The sequence below is a fragment of the Raphanus sativus genome, chromosome 2, assembly GCF_000801105.2.
Source record: "Raphanus sativus cultivar WK10039 chromosome 2, ASM80110v3, whole genome shotgun sequence".
Lineage (NCBI taxonomy): Eukaryota > Viridiplantae > Streptophyta > Magnoliopsida > Brassicales > Brassicaceae > Raphanus > Raphanus sativus.
The window spans coordinates 23666384-23677747 of record NC_079512.1 but is presented as its reverse complement, the minus strand read 5'-3'; the positions used below and the strand labels follow the sequence as shown (position 1 = coordinate 23677747).

Here is an 11364-nt window from a genome sequence, read left to right as displayed (position 1 = left end):
TACACTTAGGAAATACCCCTAAATTTTCAATGTTAATTACATTTCCATGCCACGGAACCTATTAATAATCTTTTCTTAAAAAATTCTTATCTTTTCCACTTAATTTAATGCATATTTTCTCACTGTTTTTTTTTTCATTATAAACGTATACAACAACTTCCCATATTCACGATATCTGTTTATAATTAACTAAATTACATGAAAACTCTAAATCAACTACAATTATATGACAACACATTAACGAAATTCCTTTCTTCTTCACGTACACCATGAAATTTCGAATTACTTAAAAAATAAAACAACTGAACACTTTAATCTGCAATTCTCTTCTTCTCCAAGAGTTTGATATTCCTGTTTAAATAGCAAGATAACTTTAGTTCTTTACAAAGGAATTTATTTCATTTCTATTTTTCATTACTTGTAACTTTTACATTTCATAACTTTGTGTTCATGATATCTGTTTATAATTAACTAAATTAAAATAAATTATTAAACGTGAAACAATATAAACTATCTGTTTTTCATGTTCAACGTGAAACAATAAAAATTATTAAACATTTGTATGGATAATTATAATAAAATCAAACAATATTCATTTATTAAATGTAAACAGAATATTTTTGCCAATAATTAATTATATCCTATAATCACTGTCAAATATTCGTAGGATGCCTATAAAACAGAGAAACTGTATCCCATAATTGCGCCAACTTATGGCCGTGATGAATAATAAATTATCTTTAGATTTTTTTCCAAAATAATTATTTTTTGCTTAACTTGGGGAACAGTCAAGCATTAATTACGTTGTAAAAGGAAATTTTCCAACTCCAACCAAATCCCTATATTTTCGAATAATATAGATGCAATTTTTTGGAAACAATTTATATTGTTATATTAAATCACGAAATTTTCTCTTTTGCAATGTTTTTAGGTATATTCTCTTCATTAAGGTTTTAAATTCACGTTATATATATAGTGTACCTTGCAGTCATAGTCAGTATCACCTCAACAGCTCCTAAACAATTTTATAGTTCGCTTCTTATGGTTCATAGTGTCAAAAAACAAAAGTTTCGCGTTGTTAAAAAACTTGAAGCCGAGGTCCATTAAATGGCGTGTGCAGGTGAAAGTGAATAATCATGGAAGCACTATGCTTCTGATGAAACACTCGAAAAGGTTTCGGCTGATGAGACTATAAGTTTTACCTACACATCCGTTTAAATGTTCTTTATACTTTAAGTTTCTAAACGATTTTTGTTTGTTTACAGGGTGTGAAAATTCAAGTATCATGCGCCAGACCACACATGTTTTGGACCCAGCGAAACTTAAAGTTGGGAGAGTGGGGTGTGATTGAAAACTCTAAGGTATCCGGTGTTGGTAAAAGGAAATACCGACCAACAACTAATCAGTATAAGATGACTATTACCAGAGAAAGCTATATATTTTAAATTACTGCAGGTCTTTTTATTACCAGAGAAAGCTAAATTTACCTTTTTAGGAATTTGGAGAAGGTTATATATTTTAAATTGCTTCAAGTCTTCCTCAGACAAATCGAATCCATTCCAATACATTTACTAAACGTAAACAAAAAATAATTCAGTTTCTTTGTGCTAAGCAATGTAAACGTAATTCAAGTTAAAGATGAGGACCAATATTACTGACCATGATTATACGCGAGTTCTGTTTTTCTCTTTCCCGGAAAAAAATTGGTTAATCATTGACATAATTTTAATGGGCCTTTAGTAGTATACATATTCTCTGAATTGTTAATTTAGATGTTCAGAGCCCGAAGGCCATTTAAAATATCTTTAAAAGTTAAATAAAAACTAATATGATAATTAAATTATCTTATAAATTGTAAACTGAATTTATAAAAAATCACATTTTTTATTTAAAAAAAAATTATTTTAATTTCTTTTCAACTTTATAACTAATGTATAATTTTTAAGTAAGATAGTAAACATAGTTATTTATTTGATATAATTTTCATTCTACAAATTTGTTTCCAAAATATTTTACATAGACATAATTATATAAACTTTAGATTTGTTTCTATGAAACCTAGCTTATATGATTTTTTTGGTAAACACTAAATATAGATTTATTTTATATAATTTGAAGACATGACTAATTAATTTTAATAATTAATGCAAACACAAAATAAAATATAAAAATAAATACCCGCCCGATCGGGCGGGTCAAGGTCTAGTATCAGGTACATTATATGTTGAAATGGAAACGCATAATGGTAGTAAATAGAGAGAGGTTATCAATTATGTCTCTTTCTAAAAATAGAAACATGAAAGCCATCCTTCTGAAAGTGAGGTGGACTGTTGTACAAGACCTGAACTTGAGAGTGGTCCGTTCGTCAGCATGCGCATCAAAGTCATCATCTCCCTTTCAAAATTCTTGAATCTTGATAGCAAATAAGCAACTTGTTATTCTCTGTGATTATTTAATAAACTAATTGCTAAACGATGCATGAGGGGTGTTCCAGATTAGCTTTTACATTATTGAAAGAAGCTATAACATGTGCATGTCTGTTATATTCAAACCCCAAATTGTTATCCTTAGTCGTTAGATAGCAATAAAAAACACCTAACTGAAACTGATTTCAGTTTTGATAGATAGACTTATTAAACCACTGGATTACAAGACAAGTACATAAGTACTTATGCTAAGAACGTGAAACATTGTTTAAGAGAGATCGTCAAACGACAAAAGTTAACAAGTCAACATGCACGTATCACATTCGAGCATCTTTAATTGCACAAATTACTAGCCACATGCGTTAGCTAATTATGGAAATCATCTATTTGGCGACTAATTTATTCTTTGTATTAAGATTCGGAGACTTTTTATTCCGAAAACATATGCATAACCGCCATATCAAATCTGCCATAGCACTTCATGACGAAAACTAATGTACATAAAGGCGACTGATTACATAAATCCATTATGTCGGGCTATATACGATTGACACAACGCATTTACTGTTAAATTTCAACGGAAATAGCAAATTTATGAAGCCTTGATATTAATCAACATGCATAACGATAAACATTAAATCCATAGACGATATTAATCAACATGCATAAGATAAACATTAATCCATAACGACGATAGCTTATACATTAACACACCCGTTAAATAGTTCACGAAACACTTTCTTGTGCCCCTTATACTAACGGTCGGATACACAAAAATACATAATTAAACAAACACACCAAGCTGGTTGCTCACGATCCTACAAATTTAAACATAAAAACCCCTACAGGGAACACAATTATTAGTTAACGCCTCTTTTGTGATTAATGATTCCATACGCAATCAAGTCCACCATTAAGCAGACCAGCCTTTGTCTCGTTTTCTTCCGCCGTCGTCTGTAGCCAGTAGTTCATTCCGGTACCACCGTGGAAAGAAGGCAGGTTAGCGGAGGTGGTCATGGTGGATGCAGAAGATGACCCAAAGTACGGAAAGTGACTGAAGTTCTCTTGGAACGACCTAAAGTTAGATAGAGGCGAGACGTTTCTAGAGACAAAGCGGGGAAAAGGGTCAAACCCAGACGGCGCAGGCGGTAGAAGATGGTTGAATGAGTCAACGTTAACATCTAAGCCCAAGGCAGTAGTAGTAGCGGCAGTGGAGAAACAGGACACGTGCTCGGTTATTGCGGTGTTTGTGACGGTTGTGTTGGTGTTACGGCTGTCGTAGGACCAGCTGCTGTCGGTGTAGCCGAGGGTTGTGGTGGGGTCAAGGAGAGGAGGGAGTGAGACGGATGAAGGAGAGCTTGGTTGCTCACGGTAGGTTGTGGAGATGCTCGAGGGTATTTTTGTCTTCTTAGACGAACCGGTACCACTGCTAATGCTAATACTTGCTCCTGCTGAGGCTCCGGTATTAGCTAAACCGGTTTTCTTGAAAACCCTAGAGATCACCCATTCGTCCTGAGGGAATAAATATTTTTTTTAAGTAAGTTAGATCTTGCAAATATAAATAACCATGGTGTAAACGCTTTCATAGAGGGAATGTTCATCGGTTATTGCAGATGGATATGAAAATTTAATAAATTTTACAGAAACTCCATTTAATGTATCTATGTATGTCAGAAGATCGGGAAGATGGGTTTACATTGGATTTGGGTCTTGCATTGATCTTTCCAAAAGTAGGATATATATTAATAATTTCTGTCAAAATATTTATAATTTCTTTTGCTTTAGGAAATCACCATTATAATTAATAAAAACATGATGCTCTTACTTTAACCTTAAAAATAGCCGTGCTATTTCAGCCATCAATAAATATGAAAGGCAGGAAAAAGAAAAAAAAAACAAAAATTCAACGTCACCTACTATGTCATACTCTTGAAAAGAGAAGCAGAAGATTATAACTAATTAAATAAAAGATAATAAAAGGGTTCAAATTAATTGATACCTTCGAGCTTCTGGAGATGAAATGGTAAGAGAATTTTCCTTCAAGACGATATTCATGCATAACCCAACTGCTCTTCTCTCCTTTAGGAGCTCGTCCTTTGTAGAAGACAAGAGTCTTCTTCATCCCGACAAGTGCACTAGTCTTTGAACTATAAATCTCTCTATCTTTTCCTGTAGCTTTCCAGTAACCAGCCTCCGTTGCTCTATTCGTTCTCAGTCCCGTCGGATATTTCCGGTCACGGAGGCTAAAAAAGTACCATTCTTTCTCACCCATCTTAGCTTTCCCTAAAGAAAATGAAAGTGGTTTAAGTAATGGGATATCTCTTAATTAATTACAAGATTCAAGAAGAATACAAGATCTAACCAAGACAGTTACAAGAACTACATAACGGAAGTTAATAATTGGTTTGTTTTCTCTTACCGGGAAGTTGCCAAGGCTCGCACTTGTTGAGATCAACCTCTGCGATGGCACGGCTTGAGAAGCAGCCGTCGAGGACCTTACGGAGGAGGTAATGAGTGATGAGCTCTTCATCTGTCGGATGAAACCTGAAACCCGGAGGAAGATATTGGCTGTCTCCTCCGTGGTCATAGTGGTAATACGGAATATCCATGAAGAAAAGATCTTAAGCTTTTAATGAAACCCTAAGGAGACTAGGCTACAAATGTTTGTGAAGAGGAGGACACACGAATATAAATAGAATGGAGGGTTCTTGAGTGAGGGACTTCGATTTGTAACGTGGATAGATTTTTTAATTTTGTATTTTATATTTTTGTACACATAGGGATTTGATAAAATCAAAAACGGCGATATAGAAATGGAGTATTTTGTATTGAAAGTAAATAAAAGTCGTAGAGATAATAATTATAATAAACAGACAGGTACGTCTACTCTTTCATAGGAATCTGTGGTTTTCTCTGCCTTGTCTTGTAGTAAAGAGAGCAAAGCCAAAGCAGATTATTACATCATATTTTTGAGTTTATCGATATATTTTCTTTCATAGACTCGAGATTTTTTTGTCAATCGAATCAAAATACAAATTAATCATGCTGCATCCGTATTTCTGTCATTAAATTATTAAAGAAACAATCAATGGGCTCTTGTTGTTATCTGAGTATGCGTGCGTGCATGAGAAAAAGTGCAGTGGTATTCTCTGTCAGTGATAAAAATATAAGGAGGATGCAGATTGTAACTTTTTATTTATTAATCGTTTATATTTGTCTACAATATTGTTCTATCTGTTTACTGTATTATGCGTTTGGGTTACAATATTACTTATTGTATGTACATACAATGACTAATCGAAACAATAGTATTACAGTAAGGGATACATTATTAGACGTATACAGTTGTTATCTATAAAACGAAGAGTTCCCATTTTATTTTTTTATAGGATGTATCGATAAGGCTGTTTCAAATCTTGGAGTGTCAGCACAGTACATGATTAATTTATCAAAAGAAATTGACAGACTTTGTTACTACACGCCACCACTTTCTCTACCTTTCACCTCTTACTCTCTCTCCTTTTATCTTGATTTTGTTTTATTTTTCATTTTCTTTGGGGGTTTTAGTTATTTTATTGGCTTCAAGTTTATATGTTTGCAGCATAAAGTTTTTCTCGACAAAATGTTTGCAGCATAAAGTTAATATACAAATAATTATTTTTATCAATTCTGCCATTGCTATTGATTTATGATTTATGATTTAAGATTGAACAATAATTAAATCAAACAGTTACCGACTTATATACAAAGATTAGGTCTGGACATTTCGGATATCGGTTCGGTTCGGTTCGGGTATTTCGTGTTTCGGGTAGTTCAGATAGGGAGTTAGAGGATCAACTGAGTACTTAACTTTTTTTTGGTTCGGTTCGATTCAGATAGTTTCAGGTTCGGTTCGGTTCATATAGTAAAACTAGGAACCGGAAAATACCAGAAATAATTTCGGTTCTCATTTGGTTCCGGTTTGGGTTGGGATAGTTCGCATAGTTCGGATAGTTCAGATAAAATAATAGTTATTTAGGATAAAATATCAAATAATTATGATGATTTAGATAAAAAGTTTGAATGTTTTGGATTATTTTGGATAATTCGGAATAAAATTATCCGGCTATTTTTGGATAATTTGAATAGTTCGGATGTTTTATAATAATGTAGTTATCTTCAAATATTTTTAGATTTTTTTAACAATTTTTTTAGTATAAATATATATTTAGTTATGTTATATATAAAATTAATATTTTTATATATCTGAGTACCCGTTCGGTTCTCGGTTTGGTTCCAGTTCAGTTTGGTTATTTCGGATATAAAAATATAGGACCATACGGATATTTGAAGGTCTTCGGTTCGGTTCGGATTCGGATATCCCGGTTCGGTTCCGGTTCGGTTCTTTAGTTTCGATTTTTTTGCCCAGACCTAACAAAGATGTTATACAAAATCAAATATTCATGCTGCATGTTCTTCTTAAACAAAGTTAATATTATTCTTTTAAAATGTATAATTTTGTTAGTTATACTAACAACTAGGCAAGTTTCCGCGGATTGTCTGTCCTAATATTCAACAATATTAAAATTTAGGATATATGTTTTGTATTTAAATTTTGCATCACATGTGATAATCAACTTAAAGTAATTTTAATATGGTATTTTAAGTTTTAAGCTTTATAAATTGGTATTTTTGCACTGACTCGAATTATATCCCTATTAACAAGGTTTTCAGTTATTAGGAAAATATATCTTTTTAACTAACTACATATAAACTAAAAATAATAATTACATATATCTATTAAAAATTGGAAGTTTTTTGTTGCAGTTGTAAGAGGTGTTGTTTTTTGAACCCATAACTTTGTTAATTATATCTTTGCTGAGAAGTTTTATAATTTTTATGTGTATTACGCATCAGCATAAAATATATATACTCATAAAATCTGCAAATTATCATAATACAATGTTAAGATGGATACTAATATATACATCATAGTTCTATGTACCAGAGTACATATTATTATAATATGACATATCACGATAAATATAACTTGCAAATTATCTATATTGCTGAGTAATGGGGGAGTGAGTGCTTAGGCCATCTCCAATGTGACATGGTGTAATTTCGTTCCAATGAAACATCAAAAGTTATACCATCTCATCAAATTTGGTGTAAAATGAATAGTGTTATATCAAATTTGGTATAATACTATTCATCGTACCAAATATTTTATATACATATTTTATTGTGTTTTATTTAATAATATAGTTTAATTATTATCATTAGTTAGTTTAAATTTGTTTCAATTAATATTATTAATCATTTCCAATTTGTAACTAAAGATAAATATATTGTGTTATTTATATTTCTACATTATTTTTACATAATTAAAATACTTTTTATTTTGATTTCAGGTAAAAATCACTAAGTTATTATTATAATTTTTATGTTATAAGAAATAAAATATCATCGTACTTTATATTTATTTTATTTTTTAAATAAAAAATCACTAAATGATTATTATCATTTATTAAATTTTAAATATTGGTTATATTTTTATATAAATTATATTTAATACTATAAATTCACCAAATGTTAAAATATATGTATTTTTTAATATAGTTAAACATGTGTTATTGACTAATACAAATTTATTAAAAAAATATATTGTTATGTTATGTGCTTTTCATAATTAATGTTTTGTAACTTTTAATATTGTATTTTATGTAAATTAAACACATGTAATATTGTTAAACCATAACATATAAATGTAAATAAATTTTATAAATATATAATTACGAAAAATTAATGAACATAATATCAAAATATGATAAAATAATTATTTATCAATTTAAAATACTAAAAAATAAAAAATTATTAAAACAGAAAACATCAAAAAATATAATACTATTTTGGTGTAACGTTTGATATCATGATTTGGTTGGAGATGACAGAAAATGTTTGACACTAAAACAACCAAATTATATTACAAACACCGAGTTTAGTGTAATGGTTAGATACTCTTAGTACAAACATTTTATCATATGTAATAAAAGTCAGCTAAACTTGATCAAAATTTCGTTTCTTTGACTGATCATATATTCGTGGTTTCAAGTTTGTGTATTGTGTAATATAAAGCAAACGAAAAAATTGTGTAGTAAAAAGTAATAATTATACATTAAAATCATTATCAGAGTCTCAGAGACATGCTAAGACTGTTACAACTGCTACTACTGTTTCCCTAATATTATTATTGTAGTAATGAAGGTCTATTTATCTGTGTAGACATATCAGCAAATGACAGTAACTAAATCCAATTACTAAGATCTTCTCGTCCCTAATATTAGAAGAAAATAAACCAAATCAGACAGCATTAAAATTTAAGTATGTATTATAAAATAAAAGACAATATCTGGAGATACTCGTTGTTTTCACTTCTTTTTACCCTTTAGTTTTTTACTATACGCTTATTTGGTGATTTTTCCTGGTTCCCTTTCATAGCCTTACACCTAAAACCTCATAGCTGTTGATGCAACGTCTCTCTTATTATTTTTCTTTTGCAAGTTAATGCAACACGTCTTAAAGTACAACTCCCTTATACACATTTTAGACGAATTAAAGGTCACATGTTATACGTAAAAGATCCTAATGGTATACGTACGCAGACCGTAAACTACGTAACTTTCATATTTTTACTTTTTCTCGGAATGCATGTCTCTTTCTCCAGAGAAAATTATGCAGCAGCCAGCAGGATCGAAGTTACTTGGAATGTCGAGTTCGTGCTCCTTTCTGTTGTCTGCTTATATGATTTAAGATTACATTCAAATATCTTGGTTCCCTCAAATTTACTAGCGAGTAGCGACATATGGAATATTGGGCTATAGCCAAATAATTTTATTATTTGATAGTTTTATAGTATAATAAGATCATCTGCAATGTAAAATTCTAAGGTTGAGTAAAAAAATTCAAATCTGAAAAACTGAATTCGATCTGAAAAATAGTACCGAATTCGAATCAGAATTAATTAAATATATGATTGGATTTAAAATTTTGGTATTTAAAAAACCAAAACCAAACCTGATCCTAAGTATTTCGGGTATCCGAATGTAATTGAAATAAATTTATATATATATATATACTAATTATTTTAGATTTAATGTTTATTTAAAACATCCAATATATATATTATTAAGTTGTCCAAAATACTTGAGAACACATACAAATAGTCAAAATAATATTTAAAATATTTAATTTATAGTGAAAATAACAAAAATATTTAAAATATTTATTGATTCTCTGGCCAAATATTCAAACAAAACCAAATTATATGTTAAGATATTTTGACATATGTTATTCAGATTTATGTAATATATTATTTTTTATAAATTTTGAGAAATTTAAAGTATACAGTGAATTATAGAATTTTGAAAATAATTTAGTGTATTATCTGAACCTGAGCCAAAACCGCAAAGATCCAAACCGAAATTTAGAAATACCTGAATAAGGTTGAAATCTTTGAATCTGAAAACTCAAAACCCGAATAAATCTGAACTAAACCCGAATGGATGCTTGAACACCCATCTCTATAAAATTATATTTTAACAGTAAAATAGAATAACTCTGAAATACGATAATTCTATAATATATATATATATATTTGTTCTATTCCCGTTCTATTTTAAAATGAAGAATAAAGTAATGAACAAAAATTAAAACATTACTTCATTTATAGAATAATCTATTATTTATTCTAATATAAATTCTTTGTCTGATAAAGGATTTTCATGGAATTAAGAAGTTCTGATTATAAACTCCAGTTTATAGTGAAATATTGAATTGAATTAGAAATGTTCTAATTATTCTCTACGCTCTGATTTCTCAATCACGTCTCTTATAATGTTGTCTTATAACCTTTTATTGATTTTCACTGTAACTATATATAGACTTTAATCCACAAGCCGTATATTTACATGATATATATTTGGATAACTTTTGGACTTCTATATCATTATTCAGTAGTTGTGGATGAATTTGAAAAAATATGTCTGAAAATACAATTCATGAATATAAGAAACATAAGAAGAATAGTGCCATCTTTACATTATATGATAGAAGTATTTGGTTGGACAATGGAAAAATATGTTACAACATTTCTCATGTCAGAATTTTAGAATAGACTGGACAAATTTAATCAGCACGATTAAACAATTACAAGCATGATCAAACTTTTTAATGGACGAAAAATAAATAACAGAGCTTCAAAAGAGATTTTGATCTTTCAAGATTTGTTATATACCTGAAATTTTTGATTTTGAGCTATAACTGGTAGATATTTTTTATAAGAATTTATTTTGATATAGCTTTGCAGATCATGTATTGTTTAAATAATGAAATAAAACTTTTGTTTGGGACAGTGTGGTGGGGTGGTAAGAAATGGGGTTGGGACGTAATACATTTTAGATTCAGTTCACTTATTGCGCGAAACTAACATATGTTGTTCCTCGAAACTTACACGGATATGAATCCAAGTTTTCGTGCTCATCATATCCGGAAATAGAGTCTATTTGTAGGCTACAATTTCCTTTGAAAATTAGTCTAATTTTTTCCATAAGTGTGAGATATCTCTAGATTAATAAAAAACATCGTATGAAAATTTGTATTCATGTTAAATTATACACAAACCGAGTACAGCCTGAGCATACCTAATAAATACATTTTTTAGTTTTTGTCACAAAATAGCACTTAAAGAAACCTTCTCAGAGTGACATTTGTTGAACAATAGAAATACTAAATTACAAATACTATATAGAGCTACAGTTGATGTTTTTAAGGTATTTTATTGGAAATTACGATGTCCACCGAAAATCAAGTATTTTCTATGGAAAATAGTCTCATGATGTATAGCGGTAAAGAAAAATTTAAGTAGTAGAGGAATTCAAGGCGATATATGATGTGCTCG

General features: G+C 29.8%; 1 protein-coding gene across 1 annotated transcript; it reads right to left on the bottom strand.

Moving 5' to 3' along the window:
* Window positions 1-3078: 3078 nt before the first annotated feature.
* Window positions 3079-5075, bottom strand: LOC108841077 (protein CUP-SHAPED COTYLEDON 2). Its single transcript, XM_018613859.2, has 3 exons — window positions 4846-5075; window positions 4426-4709; window positions 3079-3938 (listed from the first exon to the last, which is right to left on the bottom strand). The coding sequence occupies exons 1-3, from the start codon at window positions 5033-5035 to the stop codon at window positions 3309-3311; spliced, it is 1104 nt and encodes a 367-aa protein (XP_018469361.1). The 5' UTR covers window positions 5036-5075; the 3' UTR covers window positions 3079-3308.
* Between the last annotated feature and the right edge of the window lie 6289 nt (window positions 5076-11364).